Raw genomic sequence first — 24,555 nt, forward strand, 5'->3', positions numbered from 1 at the left:
ATAAACTGAAAACTTCTGGTTAGTTTATTGCTGAAGTCTTCCAGATTATACACAAGTTGTATTTGTGGTTTAAAATATGTCCTTTGCCTCTGTAGAGGTTTGTGGAAACCTAGGTGAGTTGCAGCTTTCAGAAGATAGTAAAAGCCTACGGAAGAAAATGTTTATTTTCCTGTCTACATTGGAAGACTGAGTAGGAGTTGTAATTTACTTTGGTAACATGGTAGCCATCATTCAGTTGTTTAGTTCTTTGTAAATATTGGCATGAGTGTGATCTGACATGAGTAGGAGCATATCCATAAACATTGGCCTAAACATTTTTAATCATAGACTTTCTCAAACAATATTGTTAGCCCTGGAATTGGCATGGGTTTATTTATGTGAAATGCTATTAATAAAATAAGCCATAGTTATTAGAATACAAAATGTCTAAGTAAGATCCTCAACTGTGTACCTAGTTAGAAATACTAAAGCTCATCTCTAAGTCCTTTATCAGGAAAAATAATCCATTACCCATTTATATATATATATGTGTGTGTGTGTGTGTGTGTGTGTGTGTGTGTGTGTGTGTATACACACGCATATATATAAAACATATATATATAATAATAATAATATGCAATTTGAGAATTGTTTTGTATTCTTTACTGATGTGAAGGATTCATGTATTACTGGTAGAAAAGATCAACTCATAGTTACAATAAGGAATCACCAGATAGGACAGTATCTCTGGTAGATGTTTTTCTTAATAACCACTAAATTGGTAGTGTTACAGTTTTTCTGTGAATTTTCTACTATGTTCTAGATATTTTAGTGCCAACATTTAAAAATATACAGTGTTCTCCCCAATGTTACTTATGTCCTTGAAGTTTTACTATATTGTATCTAAAAATAGTCTAATCCTTTGGAACATCTCAAGTTCGATTAACTTTTCAGATTTGAGTATTCTATTAAAGGAGATTAATTGACTATGTTAAATGAAAGTGTAAAGATCCCATATGTATTTGTTAGAAATATATGTTCCATTTACACTAGTAGAAATAGATAGATTTAGAGATCTGATTTTCAGTATAATGATCCTTTGTTTTACTCCCTAAATGGAAGCAAATATACTTGTTTTGATCTGCATTACTGGGGAAGAAAGCATTAAGTTGTTTCCTAAAATTATGGTGGCTTATTTAAGATCTTCAGAAAGGCCCAAAAAAGTGCCTTTCAGTTACAGGGCAGTTGATTTATTCATTAAAGACAAAGATTTTTTTTAAATTATTTGAGTTTTTCTTTTTTTTTGCATTTTGAGAAAAACTGTATTCTGTAGCATGAAGTTATGGCTTTTTATAGTGATTAATTTAGTAAAACAAAGACCATCATATTGATATAGAAAGTGTCATAGGCACATATTTTTTCTGTAACTTTCTGGGCAAGTTTCTCTTCTAGTCCTGAGGTTTTTTGGGGTTTATGTTCAAAGTTAGGTGGAAAAGTTGAGAAAACATTTGTTTTTTATGTGGTTCACTCAGTAAATGTATTTTGAGGACTGTAATAGGTAATGGAGATACATTTAAAATTCAGAAGAAATATTCACAGACATAGTAGGAAAACCAGGAGAATGTTTCAAAGGAGAAAGTATTTGCAGCTCTTAGTTACAGGTGATAAGTAGAAGGGTATTTCTTTAGTATCTTCAGTTTGTGTGGCTGTTGAAATACACACACACACACTCACACTCACCCACTCCTACACACATAAATATAAAAGAAATATTGAGCTATTTTATATTTATTTTGGACTAAATCTTTGAAATCCCATGTGAATTTTATCCTTACAGTACATTTTGATTTGGACTAGCTGCATTTTAAAGGCTCAATATCCACATGTGGCTAGTGACTACCATCTTGGCTACCATGTGGCTCTAGATTGTCCTGTCTCATCGTTCAGATCTTGACATTTCTCAGGGAATCTTTCTCTGATTCCCCAGGTCTGTCCATTTCCTTTCACCCTCAGTCTTATGGACTCCTATTCCTTTCCTTTAGAGCATTTATCGTGGTTGTAAATCTTTATTACTGCGATTCTTTGATGCTCATCTCTTCCACTAGATGTAGGCATGAGTGTTTCCCATTGTATCTTCAATCTTTATACACAACTGGTGCTCAGTAAGTAATATTTCGTTTAGTGAACTGTGCTTATTAGTAGTATAAGGAAATTTGACCAGAATCACACATCTGATTTTAAAATCAGGCACTAAATTCTCTTTAATTAATTTTGCTGGGATGAGGACATATAAAATACCACTAATCTGAGAAATGGTTTTAACTGTAAGTTGTTTACTTGCAGGGGTGTTGTCCTAGGTAGTAGTTCTGTAAGCTAAAGTAGAAACAAGTAGAAAGCTTTTAAAACCGTAAGTGTATTTTTGAGTTGATTTAACAGACTTGATAAAAGAGGTTTTAATAATTTAATTTTTAAAATATAAATTCCCTGCTCATATTCATCCTGAAAATAAGACTGACTTAAATTATCATAAAATTAAATTATTTAAGATGAATTTTTATAAGAATAAATATTTTTAGATAGACTTCATTGAAAATAGTCTAACTTTTTCATTTTAAAGAATGCTTACTGTGACTTTGGTAGAATGATTAAACCACATGATCCACATTATCTTATTAGTTAAAAGTCAAGAAATTATATTTTGGCCATATTTTAGACAATCATAGGTTGTACCAGAGTCTTGAGTTTAAAAGGAATTTAAGCATGATCCCCAACTTAGGTAAGTTTACACTTCCTGTGTACTATGCAAGTAGAAAGAATGAGATACTGTTAAAATAGAGTTGGGTAAGATTTCAGTACTAAAACTGATATTTGAACTGTATCTTGAAGGGATAGTAGGCATTTATCAAGGGAAGAGAGGGAAGGGTATTTCAGTCAAAGGAACAGCATATACACAGATACAGGGTTTCAAAACATTTTGCAATAGTTCCACTAAGCAACTAGAAGCAGACACAGTTGACCCTTGAACAACATGGGTTTAAACTGTGCGGGACGGCTTAAATGCAGATTTTTTTTATGGTACAGTACTATAAATATGTTTTCTCTTATTTTCTTAATATTTTCTTTAGCTTACTTTATTGTAAGAATCCAGTATATAATACATGTAACATACAAAGTATGTCTTAGTCAACTGTTTATGTTATCAGTAAGGCTTCCAGTCAACAGTAGGTTATTAGTAGTTAAGTTTTAGGGGAGTTGTAAGTTATACTCAGATGTTCCAGGGAGGAGGTCAGCACCCCTAACCTCTGCCTTGTTCAAGGGTCAACTGTAATTCAATCTGGCTACAGCATAGTATGGGGGTGGGGTGGGGGAGGCAGAACCAGGAGATGAATCTGGCAGAACAACTTGATGGTAGGGTCATAAAGAACCCCATGTGGTACTCTAAGGGAGCTTCACCCTGTCCTTTGCAGTAGGGAGCAAAATAATGGAAGAGAGTCCTGAAAAGTGTGAGCAGCAAGGAGACAATTACAGTGAAAGAAATAATGGGACATGGACTACCTTAGTGTGGGGGTGTTGAAAAGAGAGTATACACTGATGATTCACCCCACCCCAACCCCTCAACCCTTCCCACCCTACCCCTGCCCCTCCACTAAGAAGACAGGATACTGAAGACAGGACATAATTCTGGTAAACTTTTCCTTAAATATTAATGAAGATGATGTGTCTGTGTTTTAGTGAATTTTAATGGAAACTTGTTATGTAATAAGTCTATTAATTACTAAAGGACAGGATATGTTTTACAAAGTAGAAATGATTATGATTCAATCAGTGTCATTTTTCACTGCATGCCGAAACTTTTAACATAAATTATTTCATCCTCAAATAATAGCCTGATTTTGCTGTGTGGTCATATTAACTTTAATCAACTTAGATGTAAAAGGATATTTCGTGAATTAGTTTTTTAAAAGATTATATGTTTTATTAGGGCATTGGGGTTTTAATGTTATATATTAGAAACTATTTTCTGATTTGTTAAAATTTAAGGAATAAAGTAGAAGTCTAAATAGGGTAGTTTGTAAAAGCATAACTATATACCATGAACCAACACTGTAACCAGGAGCAAGCGGCCTGGATATGATGCCTTTGCTTTGAAACCACATCTCCTTTTGTTGCATAGGGAGATCACAGGGCCAAAGCAGCAGTTACATCCTGTCACAGCCCTGCTAAAATCTATTAGGAAAATCTCCCTAATCTTAGTGGCTGCTAAGGTGTGTGGTCAGGACATTGGTGTCTTTTCCTGACAAAGCTTTCCGCTGTTAGCCATAGCAAAAATATCAAACAGAGATGAATACTGCATGAGCCCTTCCCATTGTCACTGGCCTGTCAGCTTTTTTTGGAAAGGGCAGTGGAAGGTGAATCTTTTCTTGTTTGCTTGACCCTTGTGATTCTCATCCTTAGTATGTATCATTTGTGGGGTATCACAAGATTGGTATCATGAAGGGCTTTTCATTATGTTCATTTTTTTAAGCCCTAAGTTGAGGTTTCAGTATGGCAAAAAATAGGTTAATGTTTTGAAAACATGTGCACTATAGTAAAACAATATATCTGATCAGTTAAACTTCATAAATATGATATTTAAATCAAATTTCATAATGACATTTTATCCTAAAATTTTGGTAACTTCGTTATTTCAAAGAACTGAATTTTGTTAAATTTTTTAGATCTAATCTTTTGTTTAAATGAATTAAAATGTATTTGTTTTTTCGTGCAGATTTGAGTTCTGTGAACCTGCATTTGTGGTTGGTAATTGCCTCCAGATAGCATCTGACAGTCATCAGTATGATCGAATTTATTGTGGAGCTGGTGTCCAGAAAGACCATGAAAACTATATGAAAATATTACTGAAAGTTGGAGGCATTCTAGTCATGCCTATAGAAGATCAGGTAACTTCTGTCCTTTGCTTAAACACGGTAGTTGAGGGTGGGAAATATAATCAGTGAAAAGTACATTGTGATTTTTAGAGAAGTATGCTTTATAGATCTATCTATCACCTATCATCTATCTATCTATCTGTCTATATAAAACAACTTGAAATGGATTCTTAATTATTGAACCAAAAAAAAAAAATATAGAAGAAATCCTTTATACTAAGATTTGAAGAGACTTGTTCTTTCACCAGAGCTTAGCTACTACCTATGTGGTGTTTGCCAAGTTGCTTCCTTACAATACAGTCTCTTTACCTGGAGCTTTTTAATTGAATGTGATGATCTTTACTAGCTGCTCAATTTCTAACATTCTTTAGTTCTTTGAACATATAAAAAAGAAAATCTATTTGAGATTTGGTTTGGACTGCTTAAATCCATTAAAGAAAAAGTAAATGTTTAAATCTTCATTTAGTACTACATAGACTCATTTGAAAATATTTTTCAGCAATTTTCCTGCCCTGGTTTAGAATTATTAGGTATAATAAATATATGAAATACTGAGGTATTCAGAAAATGGATGGGTCTTTCAAAAGGAAATTACTTTAAAAATGCATTTCAAAAAAATCTTTAGTATTCATATTAACCTAAGTTTGAGATGTTTAAAATGCCTTGTGTTTTATACAGTAGAAGATAAATTGTGTAAGACAACTGGGACCTTGCCTGATCATTTCAGAGTTTATAATCCTAGGGGGTCCCTTAACATCACAGCATGTTATTTGCGGCTCAGTAGATTTCGCCATTACCATGCACTGTGCTCTGTGGCAAATTGTTTGTCAGTTATTAAAAAGACATAATATAAAAACATTCATTAAAAAACATTCCTAGAAAAATGTTGTTACGTGAATGCTTCCACAGTTGAGACTCCCAGATGAGCAATCTTCTGTTTTCTGTTAAAGATACATTTTCAAACATTTAAGATATGGCTTCCCAGGGGTATTTTATTAAATATTAATTATATACTATTCTGCTAATGTCAAATATAATGCACTGATTTTTATAATAGAAATTGGAGATATTAATCCAACTTGATCAAACAATGTACTGAGCTAATATTTTTTTCCAAGGATTGGGGATGGGTTTTTGCCAGGTAGGTAAAACTTCTAATCCTCTTGTGATTAATTACATTTATTTGTGAAATACTAATTTGGGATTAGAATTAGAATCTGCATTTTATTACTATCATGGAAGACCATGAAGTTGACTCTTTGGTACAGTAATGAGAACATGGTTTTATTAATATCGTGCTTTAACCATCAGCTGAGCCTATGTGAGACATATATTTTGGGAGCCACAGGCAGGTATGGGTTGGAATAAGACCCCTAGAAGCTATCAGAGCCCAAATATAACATGATGAATCACTTGACCATATTTGGATATTTTATTTACATGGACTAATCTTTCTTGAGCTGCAAATATTTGTCGTTCCTTCTCTATTATTTTATGGTAAGTATTCAAAGGAAAGTAATTTGGTTGCATTCAAATACAAGTGATATAGCAACCACTGGCATTTATTCTGTTAAAACAAAATTGTGACTGTAAGGCGATCACATTTCCAGGATTAAGCTATTCTGTTTCTGTTTTTCTCTCTAAATAGTTAACACAAATTATGCGAACTGGACAAAACACTTGGGAAAGTAAAAACATCCTTGCTGTTTCATTTGCTCCACTTGTACAACCAAGTAAGAATGATAATGGCAAACCAGATTCTGTAGGACTCCGTAAGTAACCATTGGTCCTTTCTGATTGAAATGTGACTTAGATTGTTCAACTCTTATGCTTGGGGTTTAATGGACTATATAATTATGAAGAATTAAATAAATAGGCAGTAATATATTCAATAGATTTATTCAACTTTTTTATGGAGGCGGGTTAAAGCCCCTACCTTGCACCAGGTGCTGTTAGCTTCCTTCATGGACATATGAAAAGAAGGGGCAGGTCAAAGAAAACGTGAATTTATTATAGTTGTGAATTTATTAATTATATTAAATTTGTTGGCATTTTCTATACAGAAGGACAGCAAACGCAAAAACCTTTATTTGGGCTGAAAAGAGCTTGGTTGTTCCAAGACCAGAAATAAGTTTCAGTGTAGTTGAAGCTCATTGGCTAGAGTGTAGAAGATTGATTATACGAGACTTTTCTTATACTCAAAGGGAAAATCAGTGTTGGCATGGACAGAGTTGTTTGAAGGTAGAAAAATAGTAGACTACGTGGAAGATGGTGATAGAGAAAAAAGGAGTATGTAAAATTTTGCCTTGAATAGCTAGCTGAGTGACGGTACCATTTATTGCTGTTTGCAAGACTGGCAATGGAATATTTTGGAAATAGGTGTAGGAAGATCAGATATTTTATTCTGGCCATGTTTGAGTTGGCATGCACAGATCAGGTAGCCGAGTAGGGTGTGAGGGAGGTATAAATTGAGAATCCTCAATGTAAAAATGGCATTTTAAGCTATAAGAATAGATGAGAGCACTTGGGGGAGAGTGAGGAGAGGTGTTTGTGTTAGAAACGAAGAAAAAACGTTTCAAGGAGAGGGGAGTGATCCACTTACTGCAGCTGAAAGACGAAAAAGAGGTGAGAGTAGTATTAATAGGTTTGTGATTTACCGTGATTTTGGAAATCAGTAAATAAAGTTCTGTACCAAAAATGAACTTAACCATGGTAGACTTCTTCCTTTAATTTGCTTTTTAAATGAATTTATTTCAGAGGAACCTGGATTTATATTTAATTTTATTTTCATTTCATTTTACCCTCTTTTGAACTTTATGATTTTTGTGGCCTGTTTTTCCCTGTTCAGGTTCTTAACTAATGGAGAGATGAACTTGGCGGGGAGATAGCTAGGAATTGAAATGTCAGTTTTATCACCTACCAAAGTAGGTGGGGGGAATATGGCTTAGGTCTGCATGTTAAACTGTTTTCTCCCTCCTTTTTCCAAACATTAGAATTACAGGTTATTTATGACAATTTTCTTTAACCTATCATAACTGGTTAGAGAGTCCTAAAGAGAAGTAATGAAAACAATGCTGTGACACTGGTCTTGACAATGGCCTAACTTAACCATTAGCATGATGTGTACCTATAGAGATATAGAAGTGTCCTTACAGAGGGCCCTGTAGATTTCTGTGCATCAGCCATTTAGATGTTTTTCTTTCTAACAGACACTGTTGTAGCCTGAGCATTCCTCTTCATCTGACAGTTTTCCTACTTTAGTGTCCTTTAGAAGAGTGTAGGTTGTAAATGTGGTTTTACAGTGACATAGTTATGAATGGCATGGATGATGATATGTTATAAATGGGTAATTTTCATTCTCAGTTTAAGGATGTCAATACATTTAGATCTAGGTAGTTCCTTGGTTGGGTTGATCGACATGACTGTGAATGTAGAGTAGGGATAAATTTGGTTAAAAAGGATAAAATGGAAGACTAGCCTAAATTAAAAAAAAAATTCATCATGCCTCTAAAGTATTTACAGGTGAAATGATCTAACTTTTCATCAGAATAATGTGGTGGGGATGGAAATAGGAAATGGCAGTGTTGATGAAGGAAGATTAGCTAGAAGAGATGGTTGTTGAAGCTGAGTGTCCGGTACATGGGGTTCCTTATACTATTAATTCTCTTGTGTATACTTGAAAGTTTCTATAATAAAAAGAAAAAAAAAATTATCAGCTCCCAATAGGAATTTATAAAAATGAGTCAGGAATTGTGATTTTGTAAAAAAATAAAAGCTTCACTATGAATAATTTTCACAGAATGAAAAATGTTCTGAAAATATTGTTTGTCAAAATTTAATAAGATGTTTGGAGAATAAAACAAGTTTCCTCTTCTGTTAAAATTGCTTTCTGTTTAGAGAACATTATTTCATTAATTATAGGGGGTTAAAATAAGAAAGAATGTTAGCAAAAAAAAAAACAACTGAAAACATACACGTGCAAATCTTTTGCCAAATATATTTTGTGGCTGTGAAATTGCCCACATAAACAGTTACTAAATGTAATTATCACTTTTCCTCAGGTTTATTTATCTCTACTTTTGATTCAACTTAAAGTCCTCTTTCTTTTTTTGGGGGGAGGTATACAAACTGCTTTAACTTCAGGGTAGGCCCTTTAGAAAGGGGTGAAAGGAAAAAGGAAAAAACTCTATACCAACTAAAGGAAAACTGTTTCCTCTACACACCACCCATTGAACACTTCTTTCTGTATTCCAGATTTGTGGGTTTTTCCACACCAAGCAATTCTCCAATTCTTTGCGGACACCAGCTAGGTGTCCTGTGATCTAACTCCATTCTGACACTAACCCGTGTTAGCATAGACCCTAAAGGTTAAAGGGCTCTACCCCACAAGGCTGCCCCCTCCTCCTCCAGCTGGAGACACCAATCACAAGTACAGGTTTTCATCTGTGTTTCTGACCACCTGGCTATAAATCAGAAACTCCCATGACCCCTTTCTAGAGTTTGATAATTTGTTAGAGCAGTTCACAGAACCCAGGAAAACAGTTTACTTACTAGATACCAGGTTTATTATCAAAGGATCCAACACAGAAACAAAAACAGATGGAATTGACATATGAAGGGTTTATGTTCATCAGCCCAGAAGCTCTCTGAACCCTTTCAGTTAAGGCTTTTTATGGAGGTTTGATTGATTAAATCATTGGCCATTTATGATTAATTCAACCTCCAGCCCCTTTTCCCTTCCCAGAGGGTGCTAGTGAAAGCCCCAATCCTCCAAGCACATGGTTGGTTCCCCTGGCAACCAGCCCAGCATCCTCAGGGGCTTACCAAAAGTCACCTCATTAACGTAAACTCAGGTGTGGTTGGAAGGAACCTGTTATGCTCTTATCACTTATGTAATTCCAAGTGTTTTCAGAGCTCTGTGTCAGGAATGGGAAGCCAAATGTATATTTCTTGTTAATAAATCACAAGGGACAAAAGAAACTTCAGAAATTGTGGCACTAACCCACCTTGAGCTATATAAAGTTGCTGTTTTTGTCGGCTAAAAAATGACCCCAAATCATTACTTTTGTGAGTTTGACCTAAATATCATGCCCTTTTCAATCTTTGTTAATAAATAAAAATGGAAGTGCTGACTGCTAGGTTCCTATGAAATCTTTATAGAGATTACCTTTTGGGAAACGAATAGAGCTTACACGTGTGTGTGTTAGAGATAACCTTAATTATAATTTTGGAGTGAAAGCCTTAATTCAAAATAAAATTTTAAAAGCAGTCAGGATTAGCATTGTCTAGTCCACTAAATCCTTATCTCATAACTGGAAGCATTAGAAACAAGGGAGTGTTGAAGAATAGAAAATATGGGGACTTTTGAATAGCTAGGGCTGAGAATTAGCTAAAAGTTTTTGTATCATTCAGAAAAACTTAAATGCAGCTCATGTGGGTACTATTTTAGGACTTAAGGGAAGTCTGAATCTTTTCCATTGTGGATCTAGTTGGTTCTTTATGAAGTTCAGGTATTCTGACAGTTTAGGATTGAAAGCTTCATCATTCTAACAGTGTCCTTGGAATAACAGTGTTGCAGAGGAGGAACATAATTAAGGTGTGAAAAGAGAGTACCAAAAATGTAAGAGAGGTTCAAGAATAAAGACTAGCCAAAAAGACTAATTATAGCTCTGTTTCTTAGCTCTTATAATTCCCAAAACTCTTCTATAGATTTATTCTCCACCAGCTTCCCCTGCCCCTGCTTTTTCAGAGCTTCCTCAGGCATAGGCCTTTCTTCTCTGTCTATACTCCCTCTTAGGTGCTCAGGGGGAGGCTGATGGCTCCCAGTTTCTGTCCCCAGCCTGAGTCCCAGAGGCATGATGCAGCTGCTTGTGGTTGGGCAGGAGCATGGACTGTGCAGTTAAACGCCCACGTTCAGGTCCCAACTCATGTCACTTATAAATTATGACTTCTGTGACCGGGATCAAGTTATTTTACCTCTATCTCCTTCCTTTTCCTCTTTTAGTGTGAAGTGTGTTATTGCCTGTAACATGCTGAAATGGTGATCAGTATATCTCTGTTGTTTTTCTTCCTGAAATCTCCATTCAGGAAATGTAACAGACATTTCAGATTTCATAAAGAACAAACAATTTTGTTTCTTTTTTGTTTCAATTTTGTTTGCTTTTCTTCTCCCCAACTACTCTTCTTCTTTTTTATGTCAATAATTGACCATTAGCACCTGCCTAGTTGCTAGGGCCAAAAATTCTCCTACATCTAATCCCCGTTCATCCTGTCTTCAAAATATGTTGCAAATTTGTCCCCTTCTCTACGTCTTTACTGCCACCCTCCCTTACTCCCATCTGCATCAGAGCGTGGTCAGATCTCAGGTGGATTACTGGAGTGTTCCCTCTCTTTATGATCCATACTCCATAGAGGAGCCTGAGTGCCATTTCCATTGCATTATGACCCTGCTTTTTAAAAACCTTAAGTAGCTGCGTGGCCAATACAAGGCACATTTTTTACCAAGGCCTGCAAGATCAACCCATGATCGTACCTCTTACCATTTTCTTCCTGCTCTAAACTTCATCTGTACTAGCCTTCTTTCAGCTCCTTGAACATGCTGAGCTCATTTATCTCTTAGGGCTTTGCTATTTCCTCTGCCCGAAGATATTTACATGTCTGTTTCCTCATATCATTTAGATCTTAGCCCAGGCATGACTTCCTCAGGGAGACCGTTTGGACTACCCAATCAGAAGTAGCTGTACCCCCATGTTACTTTCTATGCCATTGGTGTTTTTTCTCCTATCCTCTTTTTCATAATTATTTTTTATCTACCCCCTCCCCCAAATATAAAATCTCCATAAAAGCAAGGACTTACTTAGTCTGAAGCATCCACTATATGTAAGTGAGTTCTTTAATAGTAGGTGGCATATAGTTTAACACATAGGTGTTGAGTGAATGTTAAACAGCTTAAACAGTTTGGGGAGGTAGGCAGAGCAGGTGATATTTTACACATCCCTTTAACATATAAGGGATGAGATCTCACATGTTTTTACTTACTAGTGTTCACAAAACTCCATCATTGGCAGAAGCAGGACTTGAACTCAAAATGTTCTGTATGGTTTCAGTTTCCATCTCATATAGTTGGGGGCAGGCCCAGGCAGTAGAACAAACAGTTTCTAACTAAACATGCCCGGTCTGGCTCTTTGGAATTCTTTTCTAGTTCCGGTTTCAGTAGGGAGTTGAAAAAAGACAGTTTGAAGAAAAGGTTTTGTAGTGGGCCACTTAGGTATGTGCTAAGGGATCTTTGAATCAGTCTGAGAAGTCTCCCATGCTGGAGTTAAAAAAAAATAAAAATAAATAAAACAAACTTATCTCGTGCAGAGTGTTTCTAATTTGTGGTAAGGTCTGGTGTTCAGAACACAGGAAGCACTCTGAGCCTTGGACAGGATGGTGCACTGTGCGGGCCTAGTGCCTACAGGGCCCTGTGAGGAGCACAAAGAGGAAACGCTGTAAGCTCACTCCTGGAGCTTAGAGTCTGGCAGTAGAGACCACATACCAAAGAGTTACTAAAGAAGGCAGGATTTCATAGGTATAACAAAAAAGTTTGCAAGGGGAGTATCCAGAAAAGAGTACCAAAAGTAAAGAAAGAAAAAATAGTGAAGATTTTTTAATGCTGTTTAAACTGGAGGAGGGTTATGTTTTATTTTGTTTAGGCATTTGGGAGGGATCCTTAATGACAGTTTTATTTCCGCAGGGATGGAAACTTAGTGGGACTAGAAAATTAATTTCTCTATGTATAAAGTATTGGAACAGGCTACAAAGAAGAGTGTGTGTTCTAGGGCTTATGCGTTCATAGGTCTGTGGGAGAGGGAGTGAAATGACAGACCCGATAGGGTACAACTGTGATGTGTTTGATAGAAGTAAACATCAATAACTTAAGGAAATCTGTGGTGTGTTTTTGGGTTATTGTTTACAGCATGATTTGTGGTGGCCCTTTGCCTATGAACCAGTTCTACTCACTGATTTACAGAGAAAAACTGTGTGTGTGTGTGTGTGTGTGTGTGTGTGTGTGTACGTGCATGAGTAACAGCTCTAAAGCTCAGACTGAGGCAGCAGTTCAAATGTTGCCTTTATTAGAGTTTTTGGAATAGATCGTTCTCATATGGTTTTCAACATCAAAAAGTATAAGAAATAGGTAGTATAAAATCTTTTATTCTTGTTGTCTAAGTACTTCATTCTCATGTAGCCTGTTTCTAAGTTCTTACTTATTCTTTCAAAGAATTTTTATGCATATATATGGGGACACACATATCTGTACATAGAAACCTTTCCACTGTCCACAGAATTTAGAATGGTGGCTTGGCAAATAGTAAGCATCTTGAAATCTTTGTTAGATGAAAGTCAGAGTTTTTATACTTTGTGTTTTCTAACGTGTTTGCTAAGAAATACTTGTTTTGTTCTGCGAAGAAATGAGCAATATATGATGTTTTACTTTTTTATGTTTTATGTGTGTGTGTTTTGTTTGTGTTTTTGTTTTTTTAGCCCCCTGTGCTGTCAGGAATCTCCAGGACTTGGCTCGTATTTATATTCGACGTACACTTAGAAATTTCATAAATGATGAGATGCAGGCCAAGGGGATTCCTCAGAGGGCTCCACCAAAAAGGAAAAGAAAGAGGGTTAAACAGAGAATTAATACTTATGTATTTGTGGGTAATCAGCTTATTCCTCAGCCTCTAGACAGTGAGGAGGATGAAAAAATGGAAGAAGATAACAAAGAAGAGGAAGAGAAAGATCACGATGAAGCCATGAAGCCCGAGGAGCCACCTCAGAATTTACTGAGAGAAAAAATCATGAAACTCCCCCTCCCTGAATCTTTAAAGGCTTACTTGACATATTTTAGAGAAAAATAACTTAGATCAAGAAGAAAGAATGCCTACTGATTATTCCTTTAGTCTTGAAAATGTAGCATTTGTTAGGAGTTAAAAGAGAATTCTTTCATCAGAGCGAATTATAGTGGAAAAAGTATAACTTGTTTCTGTCTTAGTAATAAAAAATGATGTATTCAGTAATTAAGAATCCCTTTTATAAAATATATTTTTCTTTAAATCTTGGAAAAAATGCTGTTTTAACTCAGAGTGACTTCAAGAGTGGAATGCAACAATACTCAAGATTTGTGTACTGTAAATCCTTTTCTGATTCCTTACAGATTTGTAGTGGTGAGGCTTACATTTAATTTTGTATAAGGTTAAGTAATTGTTAAGCATATACTGATTTTTGAATTGTAGTTGTTTGCATTTCCTCTATGAAAACTTTCTTACATAATTAGAAGATCAAATGCTGTGTAGACCCACTTACCTTACTTTGTTGCAATCACTATTACTGAGTTGCTATAGTATTCCGGGCAATATATGAGTGCAATAACAATACCGATACTGAATAATTTAGCTTTAAAAAAAAAGTTTCGTGGAATTCAACAGCACTGCTACTTTTGCTTTTGAATCTATTGCCAAAAGACAGGGGAAACTATCTGCTTCTCTCATAGAGATTTTAAGAGCACATCAAGTGAGTATTAAATAAAAAGTATATACCTAATACAGTTCTTAATTTGTGTGGACCCTTTACATTTTCAGTATTTAAAAATAATGAGGTTATCTTACTTGTTGGAGTTTTAGAAGATAGTACATTTAGGATTGGATTTTCTGTTATCCAATGTATAAAGTATTTGGTTTAAAAAAGAATATCCATTGTTCCGAATGACTGTCGACAGCACAGACAGGGAGTAAACATGGGTAACAGCCTCTTTCTTGAGTTGCGCTCAGAGCAGGACCAGAGCAGATTTGGTCAGCAGGTGCACTTTAGCAAATGGAACTCCTAGTTCATTTAAATATTTGTCTTTGACAAGGTGGAACTGAGCTAACCTACATTTGCTTTGAAATTCATCTTTATGTAGTGTATGAGATATTCACAGGAATTGTATGGAGATGCCTTTTTGCTTTGAAAATTGTGTTCAGAATCATAGTATATCGGGACCTATGTTGTGCTCATTTAACTTCTCATGGTGTGTGTGGTTTTTTGTTTTTTGGTTTTTTTTGGTAAAATTATAATGATTTTCACTTTTTTCTTAATATCATATACTTACACTATCCATCATTTGACTATTAGTTATAGCTTATCAGTGATAAAACAGGTAGTAAATGCCATTGAGTCATTCCTTTTAAGAAAGTACACAGTGTAACATATTTACTACTTAGTGTCACATGGATTATGTACTTTTTAAAAGGAAAAATTTGACAGTATCACTACCACCAGCATCACTATTGCAGTAGTTGATCAAATATGTTTAAGGAAATCCAATTAATGTATATAGTAAAAACGATTATTATCTCTTGAAAGATTTAACTATTAGTAATACATAGATGGTTTCAAAAATCTCAGATCTGGTGATTCTACATATTTAAAAACAAGTGTTTGAAATATTCTAAGTATGAATTCTCCCAAGTAAATGAGGATATTTTAGTAATGGGAAAGATGATTTCATGGAAGGTATTTATTTTATACCAATGATTGGGGTTAGGGGCTAGGGTTTGGAGTTGTGTATATCTCCACAATTTTTTTTTTTTAGATGATTACTAAGCTGTTACTGTTAAGAAATGTCCCATCTCATTTCTATCAAGGAAAAAAAATAGTTTTATACAATTGTCATTTGTTAAGAATGTTCATTTTATTTAAAATTGTTAGTTTTCGAGGTTTAATATCAAGTTCCCAGTGCCCACATATTTTTATCTAGCACCCTTCCCTGGCTGCCCTCTACACACTTTGTTGGTTTTGGAGCTAGTGTCCAGTTATGTAAACATACATATTCTTAAATGATGATTTTACCATTCAAAAGAGAGTTTTTGTTAAGGATATATTTGAAGATTGACTTGTTCATATGGTCTCTTATTCTGTTGACCTTAGTAAAGTGTACAGTAGGTTTTCATGATCATTACATATTTTTTGTCATTGAAATGTATCTTTTGTGTTTTTAAATGCAATTCATTCATTTTATAGTTGTGACTTTATTATTGACTTTAAATAAAGAAGTAGAAATAAAAAATGAAAATTCAAGTGAAAAGCCCTTTTATCTGTTAATGGGAATATATTAGAATGATTAAGAATATTTTGTGTTTGTGTTTATTTTTTAATGAATTCACGGTTACTTGAGGATGGTCAATTATGCTTTATAGGCGGAAAAGTAGCAAATAAAGGTTAAGTAAAATTAATTGAAAATGATGAGGAATATATTCATGGGATTTTAGTGGCCAGATAAAACAATAGAAATAATCTAATCTAGTTTTTATTTTATTTTATTTTACAGAGAGAAAGTAGGGCTGGGGAGATAGCATGATTTTCCTAAGTCAGACAGCTAGATGGAAATGGCTTGAAATAGCGTCCGGCATCTGATAAATCCAAGAAACCTTCAGCGGCACCATTACTACCAAGAAGATCATTTAAATCTACATCTCTTATTGGTTGACACATTTGGTTCTAGTCTTAGTAAAGAAAAATGTCATTAAAATAGCATACATAGTGGTTAAAATACAAAAAATGTTAAGTGTTGGTTTCTAGCTGTTTGAGAGGATAAAAGTGAAGCAACACCTGTGAAATCATGGGAAGGCTTGGAAAACTATTTTAAATAAACAGTTGCATATAATTAAATTTTGTGCTCCAGTGGCCTGGCTTTCTTTTTCTCTTCTTTTTAATTTAGAAAATCTTAATACACCTATGGATATATGCTTGAAGTGTTACATACAGTTGTCCATAGTTGGACATCTCATTTCCTTTTGACTGTTGCCACCTCTAAAGCAGTGTAGGTTTTGTTTTTTAAATTTGTTTTTATATTCAGTATAGATGAAGGATATTTAGAAGATATATGCAAAACACAAGGAATAATTCAGTGTACCTGTACGTACACGTGTGTACCTACTACTAGATTTGACTATTGGCATTACCATGACTTGTGTGCCCCTTCCTAATCTCCTCTTAATTCCTCTCTGGGGTGTTCCTTTTGTGTTTATTGCAGCCTTGCCTTTTGCTATAGCTTTAGCACATGTGTTTGTATCTCTAAACAGTATATCATCTGGCTTCATACATACTTAACTTTATATAAGTGGAATCATACTCTGTATTCTGCAGGTTACTTTTTCACTCCAGATTGCCTTTCTGAGATTGTTCCATGTTGTATATAGTTAAGTTACATCCGCAAGTCGGTTTAATTATTCATTCTACTGTTGATGGACATTTGTTGTTACATCAAATAGTTTGCTCGTCAACATTCTTCAACAGGTCTTGTGACCGTATGTGTGCAAGAGTCTTCATAGAGTGTACATCTAGGAATAGAATTACTGGATCATAGAATATGTTCATACTCACTTTCACTAGGTGGTGCAAATTTATTTCCCCCAAATAGTGTAACATTATGTTCGTTCCTATAGCGTTTAAACGTTCCAGTTATTCCATAACCTCACCTACATTTGATAGCGATTTTGCCTATTTAGTACTGTGAAGTGTTATAGAGGCTTTGTTGCTTATTAAGGAGGTTTTGTACCTTTTTGAGTGTTTCTTGGTTTTAGGTTTCCTTTCTGTAGAGTTCCCATTAGAGTCTTTTGGAAATGTTTTATTCGATAGTTTCTTTTAAAGAAGTTGGCTTGTAGAGTTCCTTATGTAGCCTGACCCGTTGTCAGTTACATGTATTGCAAATATCTTTCGTTAGTTTGTGGTTTCTGTTCTCATTCTGTTTGTGGTGTCTTTCTTGAATTAGAATTTTCAAATTTAATTGTGTCAGATTCATCCTCACACAACCTCAATCCAGAATCATGAAAATATTAGCCTGTATTTTCTTACAAAAGTTCTATGATTTTTGTCTTTCACATTTAAGTCTGTAGTAGACCTGCTATTGATCTTTGTGTAAAGTGAGAAATAATACTTTTTTACTTTGTTGATCAACTGTTTCAACACCATTTTTTGAAAAGTCCCATTTTCTTCCTCTGATCTGCAGTTAACTGTCATAAATTTTTGTATCTTTGTGCTTTGTGTCTAGGTTTTGTTTTCTATTTTGTTAGTCAATTTATGGATCCCTGTGCTAAAACTACACAGCCTTATTTACTATAGATACAATAATTCTTGATTTAGTAAGGTAAGTCCCTTCAACTTAAATTTCAGGAATTTCTTGGCTATCCTTGGACCATTGACTTTGATACACAATTTAGAATCAGCTTCTTAGACTACATATACACAGTCCTCTTGGGATTTCCTTTGGAATCACTGAATTTATAGATCAGTTTGTGTGAGAATTAACATGTTTATGATATGGAGTCCTCCAATCCATGAATATTGTACTTCTCTCCATTTATTTATTTATTTATTTATTTAATGTCTTAATAAAGGTACACAATTTTGTTTCAAGCATCTTTTGATTTGTGTGTAGATATTTTATATTTTTCAATGCTGTTGTATTGTTTGTTAAAATCACTTTTTGCTCCATTATTGATTTTTGTACATTACTTAAATCCCACTGACTTGTGATTGTTCTAAATTTTCAAATAGACAACCAAATCATCTTTATAAAGACAGTTTATTTTTTCCTTTGGGTTTCCTTGGGTTTCCTTTGGGTTTCCTTGGGTTTGTTTTTATTTTGCCAGATACCCTGGTTGGGACCTCCAGTACAGTGTTGAATAGAAGCCACGAACAGGAGTAACCTTATTTCTTGTTTTATTGCCCATTTATAGTCATTTTTAATAAATGGCTTGGTGTGTTTCGAATATATATTCTGTTCAGCATAGTATTCTGTAAGTGCCATTTGAATCAAATTTTTTATTGTATTCAAATCTAATGTAGTTTAAGCTTTTTTTTGTATGCTCTTACGATTTTCAGCAAAATCTCTCACTTTGATGGTAGAATGTCAGTTCATTATAGGTCTTTCAATTTTTCCTTTGTATATTTTGATGCAATGATGCTACACTTTAGGTTCCCTATGTCTGCTTGGTGATTTGAACCTTTAACATTATGTGGGAACCCCCTTTGTATTCTTTACTTCAAAGTCCATTTGGTTTGATATTCCTATAGCTTTTTGGGGGGTGTTGGTGGTCACCTAGTGTATCTTTTAAAATTTTTATTTTAGAAGCTAATTTGGGGGTATTACATCTGCAGGGAGATTTTTGTATTCCCTTCCTCCCCATAGCAAGTTTGAGACAGGCAATTTTCCTTGTGTTCTCTGGGTGGATGGGGACGGGGGTAAAGTGGATTAATTCTAGATCATCCTTAATGAACTTGATGAAAATACAGGTTTTCCAGTTAAGACCCTCCACTCTAGGCTTTTTCTTCTTCCTGTAACCCTGCTCTCCCCAAATCTCTTTATTTTACTTGGTTAAGCAAGTACTCTCAAGCTGAACCAGGCTTCAGTGTTTATCTACCTTGCTAGCTTCTCATTTTCTCTTCCTTTTTGGACTCTAGTATACATGTTTAACTTAGCAGCTCAATGCATTTTTAAAAAATGCTTCTAATACTTAACATATATAATAATAGTTTTCTGCGGGAAAGTTGTCCTGAGGCATTCTAGGAAAGAATCTACGGTCTATAGTGGCTGTGTCATGCATGTGGTTCTCTGTGCCTTGCTTGCAATTCTTAGCCCTGTATTCACGGGAGGAAATCAGTAGAATTTTCTCATTTAATGGCAGCTTAGGTTTCTAAAGTAGAGAGTGTATAGTCTATCCTGGAAAAATGCTCTATCAGTACAAGCTAGTATTATGTTTTGAACTGAAAACAAGGCACAAACTTGTATGCCTTGCTCATCCAAGTCCTCCAAGTCACAAACATTGGCAAAAGCACAGTAATTATAAGGCATGGGATTTAAAGGAAGAAATTAGCTTTTTTAGTTTATTTCGATACTTAGACAAAAAAACAAAACAAAACATTGAACAATTGTCAAGCATACTTGGTTTGTTTTAAAATCATTCTTTTTCATAGAGATTATTTTTTTCTTGCGATCTCTGTATTTTAATAAAATAAAAAAGCCCCACATATTTAAGTTTGAACATTTTGCCAAAAGAGGGCACTATTCACCCACTGTAGAATGTAAAGGGACTGAAAAATTACTGGTAAGAAGGCAAATTTACTTTCCTTCATAAGGTTGATAAGGTTTGACAAAACTAGATCTGCAATCATTAGATTTGTCTCCCAGTCTGGTCATCTGGGATTGTTGCCTACATTGGACCATCCCAAGTTTTAATTTTTCTATTACTTTTACCTTTTTTAAAGTGCTAGTTTAGGGATGAGATTTGTTTGGAAATTTTAGTCTTTAAGGTTAAAACCAAAAACCTTTTCTAAACACCTGCCTAGAGTGACCAAAAAACTCGTGTTTAAGGCCTGTTTGTTGGAGTCTGTCTTTGCCAGTGTCCTCAGGGCTGCTCACCTCAGTGACCCGTGGCCAGTTAAACCTGGTGAAAAATGCGTCTACAGCCAACGGTGCGGCCACTGAGCCCAGCGGTGGCTCGGCCTCGTTCTACTTTACACATATGTTTGTCTATCAGTTTGTCTCCTCTGCATGTTGGTGTAGGAGTTCATGGTGTAGACATAACAGCTTTAAATATTAAAGGAAGAAATCGGAAGTAGCTGGTTTGAATCTCATGAGTGAAATGCTTTGGGCTTCAGGTGTAGAATATACAGGAAGAAATGAAACCATTTTGTGAAAGTATACTTTGGAGCAGGGAAGGAAAATGTGAGCCTAGATCAACTAATTAGAACTCTGTCTGCCCTTTAGGATTTGGTAATACTGCCAGATAAAAAGAAAGGCTGTTCTGCATTGATTCAATAAATAATCAACTTGCGCTTCAAAAGGACAGATAGGGGGAGAAAAAAGCACAACTAGGGGCTAAGAGGCTGGCGCTTACATAACATGTGCAGTGGAAGCAACTTTGGAAAAGTTTCTATTTGCATTATGCTGCCCAAATAGAGTAGGTTTGTTTCCTAAAGCGGCTTTGGCTCGGACAAGCTTCTCCTCGTCCCTGGGAGTCCAGCGCCCCCTAGAGGCGGCGAGCGCCCTCCGCCCTGTAATGTGATCTCCCTGCTCCTGGATTGGTCAGAGGCTGAGTTTTCCCTGGGAGCGGCGCTTAGCTGGGCCTCCCAAGCCCGGCTCCGCTCTGCACGGCAGGCCTGCCTCTGCACGGCAGGTCCCGCACCGCAGCCACCGCCGCCGCCAGCACCGCTGCTGCTGCTGCTACTGCTGCTGCTCCTGCTTCTTCGCTTCCAGCAGCGGGTGGAGCGATGGAGTCCAGACTCCTCTGCTGGACCATTTGCTTTCTCCTGGTCGTGTGGTGCCTGCCAGTGCTACCCTGCCCTAGCCGGTGCCTTTGCTTGAAGAGCACCGTCCGCTGCATGCACTTGATGCTGGATCACATTCCTCAGGTGCCGCAGCAGACCACAGTCCTGTAAGTTCACACAGATTCCCGTTCAGCACTTTTGCATTGCCCTCTGCTGAGACTGAGCACTCTGCTTTTAACCTAGATTCCTGATGTGGTCTCTGCTGTATAATCGGAAGAGGGTTTTCACGTTTCAAACAACTCAGTGGTTCTGCTTTGTTAGACTAGAAAATGTGAGCAATGATGAGTTGAAATAAATATATTTGCACTAGGTGCAGTTATCTTGTCCAACATCTTCCAGAACTTACTGTTGAGAATTTTCATCTCTATTTTAAGAATATTCCTGCATAGATTCTCAGATTATTCCTTTCATCCTCTCCAAAATCCTTTGGACTCCTAATTAGGTCACCATGTGTCTGTCCCATTTGAAAAGAACTAATTTAGCTTCGTAATGTGCTTCCAACTTATTATGTGCTGGCAATTTGCATTTCTTCTGTTCATTGTCGGGCTTTGTATTGCGTGTGTCTCTCAGGTGGGTGATGCTGTCAACCTCAGGCCCTTGAAGGACTATTGGTTTTCCAGAGCAGACCCTGTCCAGTAGAGCACTGGATACTTGGAAGCCTTCTGGAGCAGTGACTTAATCAGCATCTAGAAGGTGTTATGGGATGGTAGTGGGATGGTAGAATAAACCATAATACAGGTATCAGATGGACTTGGTTCAAATCCTTGTCAATATGGAGATAATAAACCTGTACCATTGAATTGACATTTGGATTAAATTAAATGATATGTGTGAAGTGCGAATCTTTTATTATCATAATTTTCAAGTCCTACATCACAAGAGAAGGAAAAACACTGAAAGGACATGCTGATTTGAAGGGTTCACCTCTCCATGGTAAAGTTTTTGCAGATTATGTCATGTCCATGGAAGAGAACTCCTTTCACTGTTCCAAGTCCATTCTTGAGCAGAGTGAAATAGCTTAACATTCCTGGGATTTTGAGATATGAGATAAGATCAGCACTGTTTCTTTTTTTTTTGGTCATAATCATGAAATGAGGAATCTAGCTTGAATGAAAAGTTGAAGTTAGTGGTTGGTAGTTGTGTAGAATAAGAGATAGGTATTTGCCATACATCTTTATGGTAATTTTTATTAAGCATTTTGTTTGTTTCATATGCTTGCAAATACCAAAATAAGTCTTACTCTAAAAAGTAATGAGACAGGTTCTGGAATCTGGGGCCACTGCACCATCAGCACAGGCAATCGGCACAGCACCAGAAATACCTCTGGACTTGTAACCATCCCTGTGTCATTTTGTAATACTTTTCTGACAGAGAGTAACAGAGCCTTACAGAAGGGGCAGCTTGTCTAATCAAGTGCCACAGGCTTAAATAAAAGGCTACCTAGGGTCCAATCTGGACCTAAAATTTTGATTCTTAGGTGTTTCAAAGAAATAATTAGCACTCATTAGACACTCTCTTCCTGACGTATGGACAGAACTGAAAGGACACTATTGATGTAGTTGTGAAGAGCCTTCCACTACATGTGGAAATAAGTCCCAATGGTTGGGTTCTCAGGTTCCAGACTGGGCCTGCCGGTGAGCCAGATACCCCTACAGACGAAATGTGTGTTGCCATGCGTGAGTTCTTGGCTTCTTGATGTCTCGGTTTCCTTTTCCATAAAATGGGAATGCTAATAAGTGTTCACCATCCAGGGTTATTCTGAAGATTAAATGAGTTAATGCATGCTAAATACTTAGGACAGTGTCTGGCCCTACTAAGCACTATGGAGGGGTTCGTTATTATTATGTTTACAATTAAGGATAGGAGCTGCAAACTCAAATACCTCCAGGAAGCTGGCTGGTAAAGTAACGCAAGGTGGATGAAAGTAGGTGGATGAAAGACAAACCACTGCGTGAGTAGTATGATGGACTGCAACCAACCTCGGCTTGGGTCTGTGGGGGCCGCGAGGAGGGAGGGGCAAGCCAGTGGCAAGGCCTGGCCAGCCCCTGAGCTCATTGCTGCCCTGTGGGAATTTGGGCCTAGTGTTAATGAGCTTGCCATATTTTTCAAGAGGATATGGAAGTCAAAAATGAAATACCCTAACTTTTAAATCTTAGAGGATAATTAAAATTCTTTTATGTGAAAGGCAACAGCACGCAGGCCCAACCACACATATTTGTAGGTTACTTTTATCCTAGGACCTTCCGCTTGTGACCTCTATTAGAGAAATAGTATAAAGGCCAAGAAATATATGTAAAGTTTATAAAAGTTGGTGCACTCTACTTCTTTTGGGCTCCAAATCCTTGACATAGGATTAACGTTTTCAAGTAAGCAATATCATGAAGGTACACTACAACTGCATTAAGACAAGAATTCTTAAAGAGAAAGAGCCAGTCAGCCTTTGGAAGCTAAGGCAAATGGAGCCGGGCCCAGTTCCTCCCTAGCAGCAAGCAGCATTGAGAGGGTTTTTTTTTTTAAATTTTTTTATTGATATGTTAATCACCATACATTACATCATTAGTTTTAGATGTAGTGTTCCATGATTCATTGTTTGTGTATAACACCCAGTGCTCCATGCAGAACGTGCCCTCTTTAATACCCATCACCAGGCTAACCCATCCTCCCACCCCCCTCCCCTCTAGAACCCTCAGTTTGTTTTTCAGAGTCCATCGTCTCTCATGGTTCGTCTCCCCTTCTGATTTCCCCCCCTTCATCCTTCCCCTCCTGCTATCTTCTTCTTCTTCTTTTTTTTTTTTTTTTAACATATATTGCATTATTTGTTTCAGAGGTACAGATCTGAGATTCAACAGTCTTGCACAATTCACAGCGCTTACCAGAGCACATACCCTACCCAGTGTCCATCGCCCAGTCCAGTCAGAATGGCTAAAATTAACAAGTCAGGAAACGACAGATGTTGGCGGGGATGCGGAGAAAGGGGAACCCTCCTACACTATTGGTGGGAATGCAAGATGGTGCAGCCACTCTGGAAAACAGTATGGAGGTTCCTCAAAAAGTTGAAAATAGAGCTACTGTACGATCCAGTAATTGCACTATTGGGTATTTACCCCAAAGATACAAATGTAGGGATCCGAAGGGGTACGCGCACCCCGATGTTTATAGCAGCAATGTCCACAATAGCCAAACTGTGGAAAGAGCCAAGATGTCCATCGACAGATGAATGGATAAAGAAGATGTGGTATATATACACAATGGAATATTATGCAGCCATCAAAAGGAATGAGAATTTTCGTTAAACCACACTTAAATATAT

At 36.3% G+C, this 24,555-nt stretch overlaps 2 protein-coding genes across 7 annotated transcripts in view; both read left to right on the forward strand.

Moving 5' to 3' along the window:
* Nucleotides 1–16,586, forward strand: part of PCMTD1 (protein-L-isoaspartate (D-aspartate) O-methyltransferase domain containing 1) — a 63,607-nt gene extending 47,021 nt beyond the window's left edge. For 4 of the 6 annotated variants that reach the window (XM_078072393.1, XM_036099473.2, XM_036099475.2 and 1 more), the window contains 3 exons: nucleotides 4,748–4,919; nucleotides 6,556–6,679; nucleotides 13,431–16,586. In XM_078072393.1, the coding sequence (XP_077928519.1) occupies nucleotides 4,748–4,919; nucleotides 6,556–6,679; nucleotides 13,431–13,798 (664 nt within the window). In that variant the 3' untranslated portion in view covers nucleotides 13,799–16,586. The remainder of the gene's footprint in view (nucleotides 1–4,747; nucleotides 4,920–6,555; nucleotides 6,680–13,430) is intronic. The other 2 variants (XR_004919589.2, XM_078072394.1) reach the window with 2 other exon arrangements.
* A 4,435-nt stretch (nucleotides 16,587–21,021) lies between these two features.
* Nucleotides 21,022–24,555, forward strand: part of PXDNL (peroxidasin like) — a 489,791-nt gene continuing 486,257 nt past the window's right edge. Inside the window, exon 1 of the mRNA XM_078072396.1 lies at nucleotides 21,022–21,352. Within this exon, the coding sequence (XP_077928522.1) occupies nucleotides 21,189–21,352 (164 nt within the window). The 5' untranslated portion in view covers nucleotides 21,022–21,188. The remainder of the gene's footprint in view (nucleotides 21,353–24,555) is intronic.

Source organism: Halichoerus grypus, chromosome 5, assembly GCF_964656455.1.
Source record: "Halichoerus grypus chromosome 5, mHalGry1.hap1.1, whole genome shotgun sequence".
Classification (NCBI taxonomy): Eukaryota; Metazoa; Chordata; class Mammalia; order Carnivora; family Phocidae; genus Halichoerus; species Halichoerus grypus.